The 22,529-nt window shown below is 41.5% G+C and overlaps 1 protein-coding gene across 6 annotated transcripts in view; it reads left to right on the top strand.

Annotated features, from left to right (window-relative positions):
* Positions 1–22,529, top strand: part of LOC136435313 (prickle planar cell polarity protein 3-B-like) — a 47,938-nt gene that overhangs the window by 17,199 nt on the left and 8,210 nt on the right. For 3 of the 6 annotated variants that reach the window (XM_066428685.1, XM_066428689.1, XM_066428686.1), the window contains one exon: positions 20,830–21,007. In XM_066428685.1, coding sequence (XP_066284782.1) covers positions 20,830–21,007 — 178 coding nt within the window. Of the gene's footprint in view, positions 1–9,158; positions 9,182–16,954; positions 17,042–20,044; positions 20,314–20,829; positions 21,008–22,529 lie in introns of those variants that run through there. The other 3 variants (XM_066428690.1, XM_066428688.1, XM_066428687.1) reach the window with 3 other exon arrangements.

The raw sequence follows: 22,529 nt of genomic DNA, 5'->3' as shown, positions 1-22,529 counted from the left end.
TGGCATAATGATCTGTCTTCATTTGGCTCAATAGAAATTCAGTAGGACACTCTGCAGTTTTCTGTATAATCTTGTTAGGCTTTAGGAAAATCCTGAACCAGCAATATGTACAGACCCCTTGAGAATAATGTTGAAGATTGCTGAAGTCTTATCAGAAACATAGTCTTCCAAGTTTTGGGCCTGGGTTGTTCAGAAGCACACACTGCATTCCTACACTGAGGACCAGCTAAGACCACAAACAGTAAGCAGAGTGGAGGTCTCCAGCATTCCGAGGAACTGAGGAAGCAAACTTGTGTTGTATCATGTTGCTTCTATCTCTCCATTCTTGGCAGGGGTGCTCTGAAAATTCTGGGGACTACAGCGAATCATCCTAGATATGTACTAATGCTCTTCACGTCCAGTTAGCATACCAGTGTCCTGGCAGAACTCAAATCTGTTGGGAGCCATCAGGAAATACTGAAGCCTGTAGTCTGGCCTGTCTGCAATTCCTCCTCAGGAATCACTAGTGAGGAGCAGGCTGGCACAAAATAGATACATACCAGGAGCCCCGCGGGGTCGCAGGTCATCATCCTTGATGAAAGGACTGCAGGAGTTGCTAGCTGGGTTTGCGGATTCTGTCTCCTGTTCTCCTGATATCTCACTATAGCAGGAAGCAGAGTAGAGTAGATGGAATGTTATTTTTCGATAAACCAAACTGTTTGAAGCAGAAGGGATTAAGAGAATTAGGCCAAGTCTTGTACTGAATTTCTTGTGACATGTAAAAGATTATAGAAGTTCAGTTTTCCCAGATGAAAATCTAATATGCTGTGAAAATGAGGTAGATGCCTTTGTGCAAGAGCTAATCATCATTTTACGGACCCAAATATTTAGATGTTTAGTAAATGCTAATGCTTGGTTCTTTGTGGCATGCTTTTGATGATTGATGGGACTGAGGTGTCTACCTTTGGAACGATACCTGCAATGAGGCAAATAGTGAAAGTACAGGGCCTAATCTGTAGTTATGTCATGAGCGCTACAGGTGGAACCCCTTTATAGCATGAAAATCTTACAGAACGGAAATGGCCTGCCCTTGGAAATGGGAGTCAACGATGTTGGCTGGCCTTATTGCCCATTCCTCCCATTCCACAGGCTGCAACCAGCTGTGTTCTAACACTAAGAACCCTCCCTTCTGGCCAAAGAAAGCTCTAATGTAAGAAAGCTTTTACCTTAATTTGTTGAACATTACACCTTTTCGGCCATCTTTTATTGGTAAAGAACTGAAACCTGAAGATTAGTACTTTAATTGGGAAAATAAGTACAAATTCAGCATATTATACTACAATTACTTGTTTGCATTCCTGTCTGTTTTAAGGTTGCTATGGGGGTGACTGCAAGGCAGTATTTTTCTAACTGGATGTAAAAACGGTTCCAAAAGGACGTGCACCAAATGGTGGCAATGCTTTTGTTCACTGTAATTGAGCAGCTCCTACATAGATTCCTTGAAATTCAAGTTGAGACCCATTTTATTGATGTTATAGATATGCTTTTCCAATGTATTACTACTGTACTACAGAATTTTTCCATCGCAAACTTGAAATAACACAAAACCGTCTTTTCTCCCCACGAATACAAATTGATTTACAGTATTTTGGGGTCAGAAGTCATCCAGTATGGTCTGCGATAATTCCATCCTAGGCACCCCCTTAGGGGGTAAGTAAAATTATAAGTCCATATAATGCAGACCAGTTTGCTTTTCTGATGCATGGAACAAAAGACACACTGATGTTATGTACAGACATAAAACTTTACTGTAGCCAAATGTTGCAATAAAGTAGCAGAAGATGTTAATGTTATTGTGCAGCTAACAGACAAGGCAGTGTGTGTTTTCTTCAGCCCAGAGTGCAGACTGTGTCTCAAGTTGCAAAGGAGCAGAAGTTTCTAGTCCTGTAAGCTAACATTGCCTTACAACCGCACAAACTCAAGCATTCAGATGAAATTGGTCAAATTCATCTTGAGACGGTCAAAGTGTTATGTCCTACACAGTGGAATTTTCATTGATGGAAGGTGTATCGAGGACCCCATAGCTGGTTAAATCTTTTGATTTATTCAACCGGCTAAATTAGCCGGTTAAATCTTTTAATTTATTCAACCGGCTATGATAGGCTTACTATGAACTGGGTATGTATGTGCCTGCATATAACGGCAAGCTTGAGCATGTTAATATACCAACCATGCTAAAGGTCACTTGTTCTTTCAATCTTTGCTGTAGAATCCTCTAATACCCTCATACCATAGAAGACAAGATGCTGCCTGCCTTCCCTCATCCTGGATCACACATCTCCCCATCCTAATGGGGTTGGGATATTGCCTGATGCTCTCTCATTCTTTGTTAAAAATGTTGATGATTAAAAAGAATATGTCTTACCTAATGTCCCTCTTAGCTAGATGTAGGTACATGTGCCTATTGCCTTTGTTTGAAAACAGCTGAGTGGTCTCTTTTATGATATCAAAACCGTTTGAACTTTTAATGAGATTTAGAAGGTCCTCTACCTCTTACACGAACACTTTGAAGTACCTGGAGTATAATGAGGTAGGACTGAGGATCTGTTACTTCCATTAAGACCAGCACTGCACCCTGCTAAGAGTAAAGGCAAAAGTATTGTTTGGAAAGGCACGCAATGGACACTCCATAAACCATCTTTCTCCTTTTTGCTAGAGTTCATATCAAAAGTTCAAGTGGCAACCTATTAGAAATCCTTGGTAGTAAGAGACTGGGGGCCACTGTTCAAATAGACCAACATTCTATGGTCTGCAGTACTTCTTGCCTGAAGGTACCAACAACAATCACAAAGGGACTAAATGTACATTTTCATAACACTATGCAAGGGATTATTAAACTTAATGTTAGAGTAAGCTGTATCTGTCAGACTCCTACGCTCCAAGTAAGCACATTAAAGTGAGAAGATTTGTTTGGTGGAAACATATTTATGTAGGGATGGTTATAGCCTGCTATAGGCTTACTGTCTCCAGGGCAGCATTTTTAACAGTCAGTCATATTTGTATGGGCACCTGCTACCAGGCTGGTCAGGTTACATGGGCTGTGCAGGTTAGGAGAAGCTATGGTGTTGCTTGTATACGTTTGTGCACTGACATGGAATCATCAGACACAATGCCATATTGTTAGGTTGTTCCCATTTTTTCTACTATACAAGAGGCATTGATTCTTTTTATTAAACTTCAAGTACAATTATATTGATACAGATTCAACATGGGTTTCTTGGATGATACAGAGTTGTACAATGGTTGCACTTGAATCTTTTGTTTATATGATGCCCTGGTGCCTATATATATTGTAGAATCTATGTGTGGTTTCGGAATTTGCACTGCCCTCTCCTAGTAAATGTGTAATAAACAGAGCGTTTCCCTATTTTTCTCAGAGAGAAGTCAGATGTAATACATAATACATCTACTGATCTAGTAGGAACAACTCCTACTCGTCTCAGATCTTGTAAATTACAGGTTATACATTAGTTGCATGTCTTTATCTAGGTAAATGCTTTGACCTGTATTGTGCCACACAAGTGAAACTATGTAAGAATACTGCATGGCTACTCATTGGAGTTTTGGGATTGAGTTAGTGTAATGATTCACCTGTTAATGGCTTTGTTTAAGTAAAATTATGCATTTCAAGACCGTTATAAATCAGTGACAAACCTATTTCAAAATTTTACAACTTACAACTATGGAGAATATCAGACGTTGCATATTGGACTTCAGAGGAAGAACTGTTGATGTTAAAAGGAACTTTCTTTCAACTTGTTCAACTGTTTAGATGTGAATGACCACTGATTTAGACAGATGGATTGACCCCTGAACTAATCTTGTATAAGAGATTATTCTTCTGTATATATTAATCTGGCATATTCCCCATAGGTCAAAGGTGAAGGTTAGTGTCTGGTGCAAGGGATAGGGTGTCTCAGTTCTGTGGCATTAGCAGCAAAAGCTGGGGACACCAAGCTGTGCTCTAATTCCAACAATTCTGGGGTAAAGTTTCTGCACTAATCAAATTACTGGGACCAGGCAAGGTCAACTTATTTGCATAACTTCACATGCAATACCGTGAAACCTTAGTGAAACCTTAGACAACGTGGCCAGAAATAGTTCTCAACTCTGAATGTCAAAAGCTTGCCGACAAACGGCCATGAAAAGGTAGTACGCAAATGGTAGCAGTGTGCACAAGTGACAAGGCAAGACGCTGTTGTTGGCACAACACAGCAACCAGTATTGGTGAGAAAATAAAGACGAACATGTCTGCACGTAGATCAGTAACAGTTCACCTTGTCACTGTTGTAGGACGCAAACTTTCCTCAAGGTCTGTGCAGTCATTGAGATAAGATTTAAGAGCTGTCTCGTTAACTTGGTGAAACAGCTTACAAAAACCCTAGATGTCGACTTCTGTCATAATCTACTGAAGACTTTGGTAGGGACTGTGAGGTTAAGAAGGTCATCAGCATTACAGTTTATCTGATCGGATCGCACAAGAGTAGAAGATAGATTAGTTCGGGAGGGCGCACAATGACTGCTTGACGTCTGAAGGTAAAAGAGATATTTTCTCTGACAGTTTGACCTACGCTAATACGTAGAGAGAAGGGTTTTCAGTTTCTCTGTTTGCATTTCACCTTTTTAGCAGGTAAGTGTTATCACCTGACTTGGTTTAGTGTCAGGTTTACTGTGGAAGTGTACAGCCACAGTATATGTACTGTCCTGGCTCTAGGTTTTGAATTCATCACGTTAACTGTAAGTACAATCTGAGTACAAAGGTGATACAAGGGGTGCCATTTTAAGGTACGTTTTAGTGAAAAGGATTAGTTCTCTAAACAAACTTGACTATCAAACATGAATTTAAAAAGGTAGAAATGTTTAACTACGTAAGAAGTTGGCGTTCTTGTATTTTTTAGTTGCTCTTATATCATGGTTTTGTATCCTGTCTATAAGCTGGATGTCTGCCATGTCTGACACTTTCCCATGTCTCTGGTGTAACCTTTTTTAAGACCTAGCTGAAAGGCCCTTTCTAAGTTATCTCTTACATTTGGTTCTGATAAAGTTGGTGTTGGCTGAGTAAGACAAACTGGCTGTGATGAAATGATCACAAACACATGTATGTATATAAAACCTTTTCTCATACGTTGTTCTCATTCCAAAGGTTTGGATTTCCATATGTTGGGAAATTCTTTTGTGTTATGGGAGACCTGCTGAAATTCCTAGAAGCCCAATGGTGCTGTTTTGAAAGTCAACCTATCATCAGTGTAATTTCCCCTGTTTGCTGTGCTGAAAGGGCTATGCTCTTTTTACGAGACTACAGATTAAGTTTGGTAATCAAAACTACATCAGTGTAGACACGCAGTTGGTTTGTGCAGATGGCAAATAAAAATGTTTCAAAAGTTTAATTGTACTGCAAAAAATTGATTTCTGGTGTGGTATCATACACGCATGATCCGGAAGGGAACAGTTGTTCCAACACTCCCATATAAGGATTTATTTTGTATATTTATGTAAAATTGCCCTGATCGTTAAACTGTGATTAAATTCTCTACTGCTCTGATGATTTTATGGTAGTCCTTTCTGCAATGCTCCAGTTGAGAGCTCATTTGACTTTTTAGCTTTAAATTAAAGATTGGTTGTTTTAGAAAAACTTACACGTATACAGTATTTTATGTTGCCATGTAAATGATGTATAAAATGTTTTGTTGGATTTAGAAAAAATGGTCCTCTGCAAATTATGATAAAGCATGCATGTAATGATATTTTTGAAACCACCTCTGGCTATTCCATACACCCTACTGTATATCTCATCTGTCAAGAACTCCAAACATCTTTTTTCAAACAGTCACGTTTCTTTCTTGGACATATGACTCATGCTGGCCATTTAATTTCGACCGATTCCCAGCGGCATTGTGAAACCCTTGGACCAAGTGACAGCCTGTAAAGTCCTGGAAACAAAGGAGTTGATTAATCTGAAAATGGTTGGTTGTTCAGGGCACATTGCTGCCATGCCTGGTATGTGACACCATGTGTTGGGAGGAGGGTAGGGTTCCTTCTGTGGTAAATCCTTCAGGAAAACAAACTACGCATGTGGAAGGTCTGACTCCCAACAGTCACGAACTTCTGGGAGTCACAAACTTCGTCAGACAAAAATCTAATTCTTACTGATCAAATATTTATGTCAGTGTTCTATTGTTTCTGTATTCAGCTTTTCAGACAGTCTACTATTACTACCACAAAAAGCTGGACAGTCACAGTAATATTACTCTTATTTGGTTACAGAAGCTACTGATGGATCAAACAAACCATGATTTGAAGCTTTGCTGCTGGTTAACCTGAAATATCAGTTGCTATGTTAGGGTATGTAACTCCCTACTGCACCATTCCCCCATGCTCAGTGACAGTCTTTCCTCTCTTTATGTCATCAGCCTTGCATATTCGCTGTTACAGTCACCTGTAGTTGTAATGGATGTTATTCTCCAGGTGAGAGGACCGATCCAGACTAATAGCATCTGGAATTAGAGCACTTTAATCCCACCTAAGGCGCACTTTAGACCTACAATGTTATAAGGTCGTACGATCATCGTCGTAAGCGACGGTTTTCTTTAGACACACGGTCAGGAAATATCATGGGACCCCCGCGGCGCAGAATTCCATTGATGTGCGCGTGTGACTCAAAGTGAACTCTTGCGCTCAAATTCAAAATGGCGGGGGAACCGCTTGTTTTCGTCAAAAGATGAAGCTTTTACTGACTTTGCAACAACTGTTGCCCTGCAGATGAGACGTTGAGAACGGTGCTCAACAAAGAAAGAGATTGAGGCTGGTACAGAGACGGACGGGATTTAACCCGAGTTCGTGGCCGCCGCCGGGGATGTCCCGGGGATCGAGGAATAGGGGCATACTAGAGAAGTAGCCACTGGTAGCAGGGCGTCGCGCCGGAATACTAGTAACCGGTTTCGGACGAGAAAAATATGTTTCCATTGCTAACTGCATGCATATTTACAAAGAAAACGATAGAAACTTTCCTTCCCGGACAGGAAACAGCACGCTGTAGGCTTATTAGCATATCACCCACTTCCGTCGCCGGCGACGATTCTTCTTTAGACGAGAAAAACACAGCCACAGGCCCCCCCGCTGAACGTCGTGCGACTGGGTCCGAGGTGGTCGCACGACATTACGAGGATTTCCCGTTTATTGCCGTCGTACGATTGTTTTGATCGTCTTTAGACGGCCAAAAAATACCGTCGCCGGCGACGTCGCCCACGACGATGATCGCACGACTCTAAAATGTCGTAGGTGTAAAGAGGCCCTAAGTCTCCTGCATTACCATCTCAGAGAGATAAGGCTGGCTGAAAGCTACTGCTCCTGTTCCTAATGGGCTAACCTGACAGAAATAGGCCACCTTAAGGAGGATTCTGAGGTGTTTACAAATGATTCCTTTAAGGTTTGAGGTTGATTTATATGTATAAACATGGCTTGAGAAACTAGGATCCGGTTTTAAAACATAGTACAGTGTGGGTGGCATGGTAAGATTTTGTTCAGGTTATGGAACTAGTGACTGTAGGCTGTAGCACCTTGGAATCCACCATTAGAAACAAGAGTAGTGTTCAGTAAGCTCAGTTCATTGGTCATATACATATCCAGCATACTTGTGGTTTTACTTCTTTGAGTTGTTGCTGATGGAGAGAAGGCACTTTGTTCATGTTTTCCTTTGGTGTATTCCTGTTGCCCATTGATATACGTTCTGATTTAAGGTTGCCATTTTCAGAATACATCACGTCATGTAAGTTAACTGATATAATGGCCCCTGACTGTTCATGGACAGTTTGACATTAGAGCTGTATAAAAGTGTCATATAATTTGGTATAATAAATCCCAAGCTAGAATTTAGGGTATTTTATAACTGCAGTAATCATAATTTTTGTATGCCACCCACTGCTCCGAGCCATGTTACTTGTTTATTTCTCGTGCCTTTCCATTAATGAGAAGGGAAGCCAGTTATATCATGTAGCTGTGGACACTTTTACTGTCTGATCCAGGCAGAGTTTTGCCTGGTAAAAGCCCCCTAGAGCACTGTCAACTTTAATGATTCAGTTCACGAGCCCAGGTGTGGCCGAGTCTGTATTTAAAGTCATCATTTTGTACCAGAGCCCGACCTTTCTGGGCCCTGGCATGTTCGAGGGCAGATATTATGGATGGCTGACCTAATTTTCCTGATGGAAGGCAGTGGATTGGCAGAGAATTGATGGAAAATCACTTCAGACATGAATATTTCAAGGCCCTTCTACCCACAGAAGTGGGACAATTAAGTGGCAATGATGTACGCATTAAGTGTAAAGTGTGCTGCTGACTTCTAAATGTTTTGAGGCAAAATGAATGCATGGTTGGACAGGAATGAATCGTATGTGTCACTAGGTATGTGTGGTGTCACGTTGAACCAAAAAGGTCGTGTGAAATGTCAAAGTTATATACAGGACTCATTTGGTAATGTCTGGGGCAAATTAGGAAACTTGTTTGAAAAATGACAGCTTGTCTTCTTTTTGACATTTCAACATAACTATGGAATTTTTTCTGTTGTATCAACTCTAAAGGATACAAATAGACCTACCTTTCCAACACCAAATGTGATTCGAAAAAACAATGCCACCTGCAATTGAAATCCCCATAAATCTTCTTACCATTTCACTTGGCCGTAAAGTGTTGCTGCGCAGCAGTTTGCCTGAGGCAGGATATGCTGAACTTTGTCTTGTCAACAGGTAACCTGCACTTATGTTAGCTAATGACTTCTCGTACTACTAGTGGTAGGTGCGCCTCGCTAATCAAGAAAGGTCTAAGGTTTAGGGGATCTAGTGTTGAAAATGTCAATGACCTCCCCAACAGCGCTACATGTACATGCAATTCAAAATGTAGAACTAGAAGCTGGCCTCTTTGTTTTTCAAATGGGTTTCTGTCTGCTAAATTCCAAGCTGTCGTTGAACTTTGTTTGGAAATTTATTAACAGTAATAAAACGCAATAGATTAGTCCTGTTGCCAGGAGACAGCCCTTGTGACTCCCTGCTGATGATGTTGTTTTGTTGGCCCAACACACCCAGGTAGTTGGAAGCATTTAATCTTCCAACCTTACCTACCATCAAAGGCTACGCAGTCACGCATGACAAAGGTAACTTCCTGTTGAGAACAGCTTGTGATTCACCTTTTTGGCACATTTGTGTAATTCACAGGTGATTATCTAATCATTATCACCCCTTTTACTGTGTTATTGTGGTAGGATTGTCCCTTTGTGTAGGTGTTAAAGACTTTTGTCTAAACTCCCAGGAGGTGTTACACTTTTGGTATCAGGTAAGTATTTCCCTTTTCTCCTGTCATGTATGCAGCGTCTTTTAGATGGCGTTAACAACTTTGTTTCTTTTTAATTAACGATATTGGCTAATTGTTAAACCCTTGTTGGCATTTCCTTTGGGTTACTTAGGTTTGCATTATGTGATTGGCATACAGACAGATTTTGCTGCAGGTAATTTTCCAGGCTTTCTAGAGAAACATGTTCTTTGAAGAATCTGGGTACAGGTATAATGTAATGGGTCAAACTCGGTTTCCAAGTTTGTTTTTGGAGTGAGACGAAGAGCTAGTTTCATTTTGGTGTCTTGGTGGCTTTTTTTTTTCACTAACTAAATCTGATCTCTACCCGCATTCTCCCAGACACTGGCCTCCCTGTGCTCTGCATCTCAGGGGTTAGCATAGGTCATTTGCCAGCATGCTGCATATCTGTAGGTGGACAAAACTGGCTCCTATGTTGCTGCAGTCCAAACATGTAGCAGAAAAGCACTTCATGTGTTTGATAACAAAGTTTGCCAATGTTGAACCATGGGTCATAATGGCGGGGCACCTGGCATGTTCCCATGATAACTATCAGCCCTTATCTCACCTGGAGGTAGCATCTGAAGTGTCAAGGTCATACTGTGTCATTGATTGGCAGTTGTGAAGCTTCTTGTATAGGAGCATATCTATGGTTGAACCGTAGATGCTTGGATGATAAAGGAGGAACAATGAAGAAAGTCTTTCAACAAAAATAACTTTATTACAGTGCAATGGGATCTAAATTCTTTTACATTGGATGGTAGAATAGTTTTACCAGTGTATGTTTTACTGTAATATAGGCTGTGTTTTTGAAAGATAAAGACTGGTGTACCTATCATATTTTAAGTTCAGCGCACTTGGTCTCATATCTCGACTGTAGTGTTGGCAATGTTTGTGAAAGACATTTCAGGCATTTGCTACTTTGTGGACCTAAAAACCAGAAAAAATAATAGTGAAACCTATCATGTTGTTTTTGCTTCCAATCCTGTGTTCCTGAACAATGGTTCCCAGGTGTTTCTTTTTCTGTTGTGTCTGTAATCCTTTGAGTAGAAGGATGCACCAGGACTGAGGTGTAATTTTGCCCTGGGGGTAAGGAAATGACACAGAGTTGTCTTTTGGATAATGCTGTTTTTGTGAAATCATCCAGAGATTTTGGGAAGATATCATTATAATGGAAAAGGAATCCAATTAGGTCATGGCACTGGGTTTCTGGAGCAGCTGTCTACCTGCCTAACTATACCTACTAAGGTACTACATTGGGAAGGAAACTGGTAGAGCAACTAGGAGGAACAAATTCATCAGAGCTGTTACCAAACATAACATACATGTATTACATAAAAAAACTATTCAGTAAAAATGGACAGTGATATTTCTACCTTTATGAAAGTCATGACAATGAGTATGGAGTTCTTTTTGACAGCAACTTGAGTTTGACTGTACACAGAGTACCGTAGCTTGGATGGCATTGCAATTCAGGCAGTGAGTTTCTTCCTGATTGATACAGACATCATTGCTCCCAAAGGCTACATATTTACATCATGTAATGTGATGAGGTGGATGACACTTGAGGGAGACAGCAGCTAATGATATGTCCTCCCCCGAGTGTCGTTCAGCAAATCTACCAGATGGTTATGTGGTCCTGGGATGAGTGATGCTGTTGTGACCAGGAGTCTTCCCATGCCCCTGCCTCCTCCAGCTGAGCTGCCCATCACCTCAGATCAGGAGATGATCCTGATGGGATTAGCTGGATAATCCTGCCCATATTGGGATCATCTGGATAGCCTGTCCCTGTGGGTGAGCCACCTTGTATGGGTAAAATACTGACTTCATATTCTTCTGTATATGGGGTAGGGTGAGGTGAGGTAAACATGGCAGGTCCATTCCTGTTCATGTGGACCTCAGGTATGAGTTTTTTTACCCAGGCGACAAACCCCCAAGACACAGGGTTGTCCCCAGAGCTGTTCATGCAGAATTTGGACACTTGAAAATGGAATGGACAGGATGGGAATGTAGTAACCCAACCCTGACACTAAGCTCCAGTTATGATGCAGAAGCTGTTGATGTGGTCACAATTCAGACATATCTGGGTAAGATTACCGTTTGGAAGGGCTAGTATGACGTTATATTTGACAGGAAAAGTTTGGGAATAACAGGAACTCCGGAGGAGATCTGGGTGGATGAGCCCTTTGGAAAGAATGGAAGTAGTTTTGCCTCTTCCAGCTGAGTAGCCTTCGGCTTCTCGGGTCACGGAGAGCCGCGGAACACCTGCCTGACCCTGGCCAGGTAAAGTAGTCTCTGTCGCCAAGGTCAAGTGGAGGACGCCGGGCTGAAAGCTTCTGGACATGGCAGTCCTTTTGTACCAAAGGCCAGTAAAGTAGCCGTTAGCCGTTAACCCTTACTTCTCTCCATGTATTTATTCAGAGAGTTGCCAAAGCAAAGTGGTAGTCTGCACAAAAGGGACAAAGGCAAATGGCAATCATTAGCCCAAGGTCAATAAGGAGAAAGCTGCTTACCCGGGTAATTATGTTGCTGAATTTTAGATTTTCCTGTAGATTATACCAAAGAAACTTACTAAATAGGATTTGTGAAAGTCAGACAGATGGGAACTATTGTGAGGATATTAAGCAGGCATAAAAAATATGACCACAAAAGCGAGATTTAAGGTGACTTGTTAAAACGCACACAAAGGTGGGAAGAATAGTGTACAACAAGGGCATTACAGGCCATAGCATTGAAATGTAAAATGCATTGATACTGCTCGTGCTCTCTCTACGGAAGCACAAATGTTGTCACAAGGCACCAGTTAAGACCAGACAAAGGGCTAGGGGGTCATGCATCATGTTTTGTGCCGGACCCACATGTCGATACAGGCTGCTTTTGAGCGCGAGCTGGACAACTGCACATGCTTTCAACCCCTGACGTTTCTTTGTTCGGGTTCCATTGAGCCCTTGACTTGCTCTTGTGGGAAATGATCTGCTCCAGTGGCGAGCATATTTCTACTTACTGAGCCCACCGAGTAGCAACATCCCAACAGCCGCAGCAGTGTTCAAAGTTACCTTCCTTCCTTCCTGCAAGCCTAGCCTGGTCTCACTGTGTTTTGTCTTGCTTAATTAGATCGAACCATTTTTAGCAGTGTGACGTACGATAATGGCAGACAACCCGCTGAATGCTATACCCCGCAGACTTTGTTGTTTAGGTTTGTCAGCTTTTTACATTCCATTGACATTCACTCTGCAAAAAGATGGAGCCATAGTAAAGCAGCGAGCATGGAGGCCTTGTCTCAATGTCTGTTGTTGGCCTGAAGGGCTCTTTAGTGTCTACTGAGGGAGGCAGGAGTGAAAGGTCCTCATAACATTCCTGCCAATACAGGGCAGTCCAGACCCTCTCTGTACAAAGGTTTGGGACATGGAGCCTCACAGGTGCACAAACAAACACGTCTCACACAACTAAGGAAGTGTGCAGACTGTGTAGATAGACATCTTGTCTCCTCATCTGAAGATGTTGGGGTTTTCTGACTCCATTGGGCAGTGAAGTTGAAGTATTGTTACCCCCTAGGGGGTCAGGAACCCTTTGGCTAAACACCAGGGTTGACTGAACGTAATTGCTGGAGACAAGTGAGGAAAAACAAGGCTCTGCAGTTGAACTTCATGTGAGCGACAACATAAACTTGAGATATGCTAATAGTCCTGTCTGCTAATCTGGAACTTCAACTGAAATTATGACTTTACTGAAGGCTGAGGGCTGGTTTGGGAAATCCTGTGTGCTATGTGCTTATCCAGCCATGGCCTAATTGCATTGTGAATATCAACATCAGACTATGTTTCTTGTTGTACATGTAGTATAATCTCTAGTAGAGTATCATAGCATTAATCCATGTCTGAGCTATTACCTTACCTCGATACCAAGCAGAGGAAATGGAAAGCAACACAATTTCCCCATACTAAGCCTGAACTTGGCCTCAGTCCAAGTCCATGCTTCCAAGTTCACCCAGCTGTTATGGAGAGGCTGCACAGTTCAAATACAGTGAGCCGTCAGTAATCAAGTTTTTCCTGCCTTTGATTGTATCGCGGCAACAGGCCAACCCTTTGGAGTCCAACTGTAACCCCTGTTGTAGACTTGCTCCAAACTTGTGCAACATTACCATAACAGGAGCAGACATGTCAACTTGCCCCTGGTTATGAAGAGGACCCTTTGTGACCCACAAGAGCTGACCTTGTCCTTAGATCTGGTTATTTTCATGATTTCAACATTAGATGTTGATGCTGTATGCATCCAGCCATCGCTGTTTTGTTTTATGTCTCATTGCATTTCACTTCAGAACAGTTTTTAAAAGCATGGAGTGGACCTCTTGCATGCATTGTAGGTATCAATGAATAATTGTTGGTAAATGTTGTCTCAGCAAACAGAGTTTCAGGTTGCAAATTTTTAGTGAATTTTATTTCAAATCACTGTAATTTTCTCTTGTCCATGCTGTGCCCTTTGGTTGTTCATCAGAATCTTAATTACTGTTTCTAGTGTCAGGACACTGGCAGATTGTTGTTTAGTTGATGTATGAACTATTTTCTTTTGTGTAAGTGGGCAGTTCCAGACATAATCAATTTTTTGCAGCCTGTATGTATGTGATGGATGGTTGAAAGTTTAGAAACTAGTTTCTCATCTTTAGGCTGCAGTGTTTGTTTGTGCTTTGTTCCCCAGTTGGCCAACAAATTTCTGCTGAATCCAGAAGTCCATTTTGAAACTGTTGACAGCCTGACAAGAAATCATGTTACAAAGAAAACAGAGAAGCCTGATGTTAGGTTGGACATCTGTTGACTAATCCTTATTGCTATGTGGAAGGGGATAGATTATGTGCTGAGGTCTTGTCAATTCAGATGATGAATTGTATGTTAGGAAACAGACAAATTCCACACAGAACATCTAAGCTCCTTGAGTAGATATGACTGACAGGCTTTTGGTTTTTATGATGGGAACCCAGCAATCCATTAGTGGCTGTCGCGCCAAACATACAAACTGTCCATAAAACATATTTGAATGGATATTACTCGGTTACATTAGAATGTCCAAACATGCCCCAGCCAATCTCATGAGGAAAGCGTTGACCACTTCAACATGGTTAGGGACACTGACCAGGTCACAGGAGCAAAACCAAAGGGCAGAGGTCACTACCCTGGTGACCTTTGCAGGTGGACACAGCCCACAAATTGCCCCTTTCATTTTACGCCTGCCTCTGATGTATGTATTTATACTGGGGAAGGCCAAAGGTGGCCAGGCCAACTGCTAAGTACAGTTAACCCCATACTGTTATTTCCATTATCAGTTGTACCTCCATCTGCATACTTTTTGAAATACATCAAAGTGATACAGTGTAACTTGGTGGTTGGCTCGAAGTAATGGGCTGTAGAAGTTCAGGTTACTTTGCTTGGTGTGTCTTTGTGTCATAGATGTTGACTGAAGGTAACTAAGTTTATTTCAAGACAAGTTGCAGGTTCTAGCTGAGAGAATGGAAGCCATCAGTATTGTCCGAGTGTAGGTGTACTCTTGCATCACTACAGGGTTCTAACAAGGGTCAGAGAAGAAAAAGAATCGGCCAGACTGTGGAGGAAAACTCCAGCAGGGACGGGTTTCAATGACTTTTCCAGAAACACCTGCTCTCTTTTAGATTCTTTGTTCAGTGTGGTGCATGCCAGGTACAGTCTATACCAAAATCTTTGGTGACTGTCACACAAAGTTTCCCTCAACTGTAGAAAACTGGATGATGACTGTATCTAAGATTCAGAGGGAATAATGATAATAGGTCTAGATTGGTAGTGGGAAGAGCAGCAGTCCAGTTGAATGGTCAATGAGGAAGGGTGGGTGCTGAGGGGATGGGCAATGTGATGGGCATGTAATGTCTGTAAATGGGATTGTCCACGGTAGATCTAAGGGCCCAGACACCCACTGAGCAGCACCTGATGTCACTGTGCTAGGCAGGATCTCCTGAGGATCAGGCTGCACATTCTTCTTATAACAAATAAGGTATCTCTTTGCTTATATTTCAAGATATCACCTCATCTGAGACATCAAATGGACATACTAGTATGCATTTTACTACCTGCAGTGTGTATATATATTTCCAGTCATCATCTATCTAGACACTAGTTTTGACCATAGTAGACAGAAATGTAGCCATGCCAAATCCAGGACCTCAGCTGACATCAGCTCTCCTGAGGATATGCAGACAATATCCCAACCTGCAGGCACAAGTGGATGTAATAATGGAAGGGATTAAGGATGAATAGCAAGCAATTTTTTTCAGTTTTTCAAGCAGCTGGTTCCACGAAGCATATCAAGGCAGGTGTAGTCAGGGCCAAGCTCAAACCCACCAAAGATAAATGTGAGTGGGATGACTGTTCTATGAAATCATCTTTACTCTAGAATGCCAGGTACAGTAATCTACCATTGATAGTCTACAATATTTGTCTCTTTGGTACACAACTTGTATCTAGTAGCATGTACCATTGGTTTCTTCTCTCAGTCTCTGTTAGCCTCGGGAGTTAGCCACGAAACTCTCTCTGCCAGCATTAGACAACCTTAGTCCTTGTAAAAAATTGTGTTTCAGCACTTCCCCAAAAAAAAATTAACACTGAGGAAAGTCTGTAAAGGGGGCTACTTCTCTCTGAGGTGCAGAGAAAAGATCCTATCTCTGACAGCTGATAAGTTTCCTGCATTTTTTATTGTTTAACTGGTACCTGAAATTCTATTTGCAATGTGTCCTTCCCGATAGGTTGGAAAATAGAGTACCATGATAAATCTAAAGAGTTTTGTAGAGTGGCTGATATTTTCAGATTTTTACACCACATGGTAGTGTGTTTTATGTAGTATGGGGTATGTAAGCTGTGTAAAATCTCACTAAAAGTAGGTGCTTTTGATGCTCCGGTACAGGTATTTTTTTAGTTTTACTGATGAAAGAAGGTACAAAAACACCGCTATGAACATGACAACATTTACAGTATGAATAATTCTTTTCATTGGTTACTGCTTATTGTCTGAATTTCCGGCATGGGGCTGTTCCCACCCTCCCATTTTGGACAGTACATTTCCCTGCACGTGGACCACAGAAAAAGGGGCGCCAAAGATGAAAGCATTTCCATTTTTGTTACGATTTCAATGGAAGCAAAACGTTCCTTTTCATATTCAGTCAGGATGATAGATTTTACGGCTACATTGTCCCAGCCTCTTTCCCAAGCACTCCAGAATTCTCACATGTGCAGTTTGAGGAAGGTGTGAAAATTCTCATCTGCAGAGTTCATTATGGCTTGATGAGTTTCACACCTCCCCACATGGAAATGTATTGTCTACCATTAAAAACCACTTGACAAAACATTAACACAAGAGTGCTGTATTATTTTTGAATCCGTAATCTTTCCTTCCTTCCTTTTACAACTATATGGCAGAAAACGATGTCACAGGTTTCAATTGAGGTCGCATATGGGTCACAGTGGGAGGAGTCCTGAAAATGGCCTATTGTTGGCTGAAGTTGCCTGGGGGGAGGGGCTTCGGCCATGTTTATAAATGAGACAGTTCAGTGGACAAACAGTACTAGAAAGAAAGGTTGTGGTGGTCAAACACACACACTGTGGCCAGAGCTGCACAAGAAGAAAATGTGTGAGAGAACTAGTAGTAGAGGGTAAGAAAATTTTCTTTGTGTTTTGTGACATTCATTTCATCCACATTTCATTCCAGTCAAGGGACAACATAATTACTGGGTACAACTTTTTTCCTTGGCAGAGGAATGTTACTTCATGAAGCAAATTGTAATCTTTAAAAAGTAGGTCGTTTGCTTTCTGTAATCATATTAAATGCATTTCTAAGGTAATGTCTGACTCAGTTACTTCAGGGTCACAGGTCCCAGATGTGACTTTTTAAAACCAAACATGATTATCCAGAGTCTGACTGTCTCAGCTAGCTGAGCAGTAGTCTAGATGAAGAGTTGGATTTGTAACTGTTAATAGAATGAATATGTCTAGATAGAGCCCATTAGAAAGGGCCTTAATGGTAAGTAATTGCCTAGATTAAGCTGGAAACTGCTGGGGAAAATTACTTCGCTGTTGGCTTTCCAAGTTTGTGTGGTTTACGTGCAGACACATCCAGTTAAGTTTGGCATGGTTGGTCAGATCCCATACGTGACATTCTGAGGAATTCTGATGGAGGCAGTTGGGTTGTCAAGGAAACCAGCAAACTTGAAAGTTTGGACTGAACCCTGGGCATAGTATTACCTACTGTTGGAAGGAATTATTTTGTAAAAGGATGTCATTTGGTGAAATCTGGTTTGTGATAGAGTGTGCAGTGCAGGACTTTGCAATGGTTCTTCTGATCCATTCTTTTCATGTCATCATATATATTGTATTGATGTCAAGAAGTATGCTTGATGGGCGTGCAAGTGGACTCTTGAAGTTATAGAAATTCATTAGGCATTGAGGCTTTTCAAGTTCTTCACACATGAGTACCGTCTCGTATAACCAGAGTGGACAATGCAGCACTGAAAGGGAATATTGATTGATCCAGAGATTCAGACACTTCACAGTATTTCCTCATCCTTATCAGCTTCTTCAGTGATTCTAGTTGCAGCTGTGTGGTTCTGAAGTACTTTTGACCAGTGCAGGTATATGGGTATTGTTAGGTGTTTTTTTTGCTGGAAATATACCAGGATGGTTTTAATTTCGCTGTTATATTTCAGTCTCGCACACTTGATTTGCAGACAGTGTTAGAGCATTCCTGAAACTTCAACCTGAAGGAGGTTGTAAAATATTCCACTTGAAGGTGGTTTCCAAACTTAGCACAGACCGCAAGTGCGGCTCTCGAGCCTTGAGGTGAAATTGACGTGTGACATGACCAAAGTTGCCAGCCTATGGCTGTGCAGTGTGCAGGGTGGAGTAGGCAAGGGCAGAAAGATGAATTATGCTGCACTTGTGGGTTCGCATACCATGCTGTCTGCTGTCTGGCTTTCTTCTATTAAACCTTGCCTTGAAAATCCGAACATTTATCAAAGTACATCTAAAATTCCTTATCAAGTTCTGATTTTGAACAGTTGTGACATCAGTAGAGTGCTGCTACTTCATGCGAACCTACTATTGATTATGGCTGAGTGTTTGAATATTTCATGCTTGGCCTCCCACAATTTTTGTGAGGGTCTTCAAGTTAATCAGACATTTGAAGTGATGGCAGAGCTAAATTGAGCTTAGACAGAACTTCGGTTGCTTAAGTTGAATCAGGGAGATAAATAATATAGCATAGAAACCCAAAATAGATAGCTTGAGTCAGAATGGTCTAAAGTTGAAGTGCTGTGGTTTCCCCTGTGATGAATGCTAGCAAGGGACATGGTCCTGTGGCTGAGCTTGAGTGGTGGGGTCCCTTTATCAATACAACCATCCATTATGGTCATTATTCTTCAGGTTCTGACATTCAGTTGCCTCAAGTGCATCATACGGTATATACAGTAAATCCCATCAGTGCAGCAGCAACATAATGTTCTTTCTCTTGTTGGCTTGTTTGTAAAATTAGAGGAAACACTTGTCAGTGAAATGTTTAGATCAGAACTCAAATCTGGTTTCCTTCTGTAAACAAAAGATGATACCAGAAGTCTGTATTTATTTGAACAGGTAAGTAAGCCTTGATTGTTGGTGATGAATATTAAGTAGGCATGTGGTCTGCTGGATAGTGAGAGGTTGGAAAAGCAAATTTGTGGCTAACTGCTGTGAGAGTGACAGTGTTGTGTTGGGACGGAAAGTGGATGACACACATTTGCGTTAAGGGTGCACCTGCGACTTGTCAACATGACAGAAACGCTTTCCTACGGTAAACAGTCCCAGCGGCTGCGTCAGGCCCCGGCGCGATCAGCTAGCTCAGGAACACCAGACTGGACGGGGATTTCCTCTGAGTGTACTTTGTGGTCAGAATTTACCTGAGGCATGCCTTCCCTTCCTGGGGCATTCCAACTAGAAGTGTCCCTGTGTTGTGTTCACCTGTCTCACTGATAAACCAACAGCAAAGCATTGTTACCAGAAATGACCTTTCTTTAGTGTTCTCCTTTGCATACACAATCAGAACCCAAGCTGATATATTCTTGGGATAATTTGTATTCAGCCTGAACTCTCAGATTTACCTGCATAGGGATGCTGTATGCAATGGGATGGTTGCTAGGCAGGAGAAAAGTACACCCTTCCCAACAGGCCTGCAAGCATTGCTACATGCCTTGACCTCTAATCAGCTGCCTTATTTTGCCCAAAATAATGTGGCAATTAGTTCAACTCTTCAGTCAAAGCCTCAACAAGGACTTTGCAAGCACAGGTGTCATGTTCCTACATGTCAATAGAGAGTCCGTCACCTCGGACTGCTTAGCGATAACATTGACAGTGATAAAGAATGTTGTCTGCTTCTTTCCGCATGCAGAGATAAGTTCTCACAGAATTCCTTTTTGTACTTGTAGTGTTTCATTGGTGATGGGCCTTCTTGGAAGACCTTTTCCTTCACTGGAGGTCTTCAGAAAACTGTTTTGGACACATTCTCCTTGTGGATTAGACATGCACATGATGTGTACACAGTTCCAGCTAGGGGTGTTCAATGATGATTTCTGTCACCACTGCCAAGTTTCCAATGTCTTGTGATAGGATTACGTACTGGCCTGAACAAAATGCTACATGCTTCAATGACTAATTTTACATGCAGGGCTTTTTGGCCCTTGTTTAGAGAGGTTGCAGTGAAAAAGGTTTCAAACGGCGCGGAAAGATCGTTATCATTATTGTTGGCCAGCAGTGAGAAGGGTTCAGTGGGTAGTGCTGGCGGTTATTGTTTTGCCTGGAAGGCTTGCAACTGCCGACACACTTCCCTACTTCAGCCCGCATGTTTTAAGTGGACAGCTCTAAAAGAATTCACCTACGTGGTAAATGAGAAGGGTCCAAGGTATTTATGTACCATGTATGTTCTGTGTGCCTCTTGCTTCCATGTGTGTAAAGTGATATCAAGTAGACTGAGAGTAGAAATAAGAGTACATGCTTGCAGCTTGCAGAACTTTGTTGAAGTGTTCATGTCCAGGAAAGCATCATTTTAGGGGTGCATGCTGCATAGTTACACAACCTGCCCTTGTATCCCTATAGGTACATGTACCAGTATGTCAAAATCATATGTCTGGCGATGTGGTAGATAAAACTAAAAGTGCTGTCGGTATTTCCTTTGATTGTTTGGTATGTGGAAAAAAAAAAATACAGGAACAAATGACATTGTAAGGTTGTGAATTATGTCATCAATGAAGAATGTCCTACTAGCTGAGGATCATGCCCATTATTTGTTACAGGTATGTCAGAGGTGTCATAAGTATATCTCGTGTGTCAGTAAGACGGCTCAGGCAGAGTTAGGGCCAGTAGTAGAAACAAACAGACAGGTGTTTAAAATGCTCCGTTTTCTCTTGTGTTTGTGCAGGAAAATCTGCCGGCACTGCAAGTGTTCCCAAGAAGACCACAACATGACGTCTACGGAGACGGAACGAAACGTGAGCAAGATGGTTCAGGGCTTCCAGCGGAACTCCACGTCCGATGATGACTCCGGTTGTGCGCTGGAGGAATACACCTGGGTCCCACCTGGGCTCAAACCAGAACAGGTGAGAATACTGTAGTGCTATCCCTTCAATATGAAACTTTTGTACCATTATGGTTGTACATATCAGTTTATGTGCACGTGTCAGCTTGAAATACGAAAAAGGACAATTGTGTTAAAGTTTGATGTTCTTAAGTTCTTGATAAGCCTGTCCTCTTATGTTTGAAGTTATTTTCAAGATAAACCTGTCTGGAACCCTTGACTTTGCTTTTTTCACTCTTCACCTGCTCAGTTGGTGGTCGGTGATAAGGAATCAGTAAATAGAAGTTGTGCCAATATTGATTAAGAGTTGCCAGAATGAGTTTCTGACATCTTGAAGTTTAGGCAGTATCAACCCCAAGGAGGTTTAAGCACTTGAATGCCTAGGTAACAAAGAACTGAAGGGTGCATACCTGAGTGCAGGGTTAGATTGTTGAGATAACCCTTATATCAGGATGCGATAAGAATTGTCACAAACAGTCTAAACTATATAAGAGTATGGGTGTGCCTTCTATACTTCAACATGTATTCTGCATAAGAATGTAGGTGACAAAGGTGGTAAGTAAATACACAATGTCATTGAACTAATTTGGAAAGTCTATTTTGCATAAGCTTGTTTACAGCTACAAAACAGTTGTCAACATTTGTCATGTTCAGCAAATTTGTTCAATCGAGGGAGGATTTTTAAAACTCTGGCATTTGTTTGTAGATTATACCGGTCTTAATATGCTTACCTCATATTGTTTTTATCAAAACTGTTTGACACAAATTATCAAAGAAGTATTGATATTACTACAGTATTATTGACTTATTGTTAACTTGGACACCCCTTGTAATGGTACAGTCCAGATAAGGGGGTTGGCTGTTGGCTCCACCCCCTGAAGCTCATGTAAATGAAGGCCTGGGAGGCAAAGTTCCTTGTAACCAAAATAGGTTGATGGTGCAAACAATAGAAAAGGTTGAGCTGGTTAGAAATCCCCTCAGGCTTCATTATTTCTCAATTTGGACAGTGAGTTTGTCTTGTGTCATGTCCCATTTTAGTAAATTTTTACTGAATTTGCAACTGCTTTGTGTCATCTACATTCTACTGGTATCAATTGGTTTTCACTTGGACTGCAGTTTTCTGCTTTCCTTGCACCCCCTGTTGCTCAAAACGCGGACAAACAATTCTCAGAGTCTTGCATATTACTGCTAGTTTCTAGAAATCTCCCGACATGGGTGCAAAAAGATCAAGAAGTTTGATAAATTTTTAGGGTTAGATATGGCAGTTCAGGATGGACCGGCGGATTTAAGTAAAGAAATGTCTAATCCAGCTAAAGGCCAATTGATTGGACTGATATAATCCTTTAACTCTACAAATTGCAGAAGCCAATACCTATGTTTAATCTGGCTTACTGTCATTGCAGATGATTTCAACATATTTTCGGTGTTTAAAATTCTATCTTGGTAAAGTAGATAAAGCTGGATTAATCTGTCACAGAAGTTGGTAGTCTCCTGTTTTTAGACATTGTACCCTTTGTGTGTTCTGATCTGACAGTAATGTGAAA

Source organism: Branchiostoma lanceolatum, chromosome 5, assembly GCF_035083965.1.
Source record: "Branchiostoma lanceolatum isolate klBraLanc5 chromosome 5, klBraLanc5.hap2, whole genome shotgun sequence".
Lineage (NCBI taxonomy): Eukaryota > Metazoa > Chordata > Leptocardii > Amphioxiformes > Branchiostomatidae > Branchiostoma > Branchiostoma lanceolatum.
The sequence above is the reverse complement of the archived record's forward strand: the minus strand, read 5'-3'. Positions and strand labels throughout refer to the sequence as shown.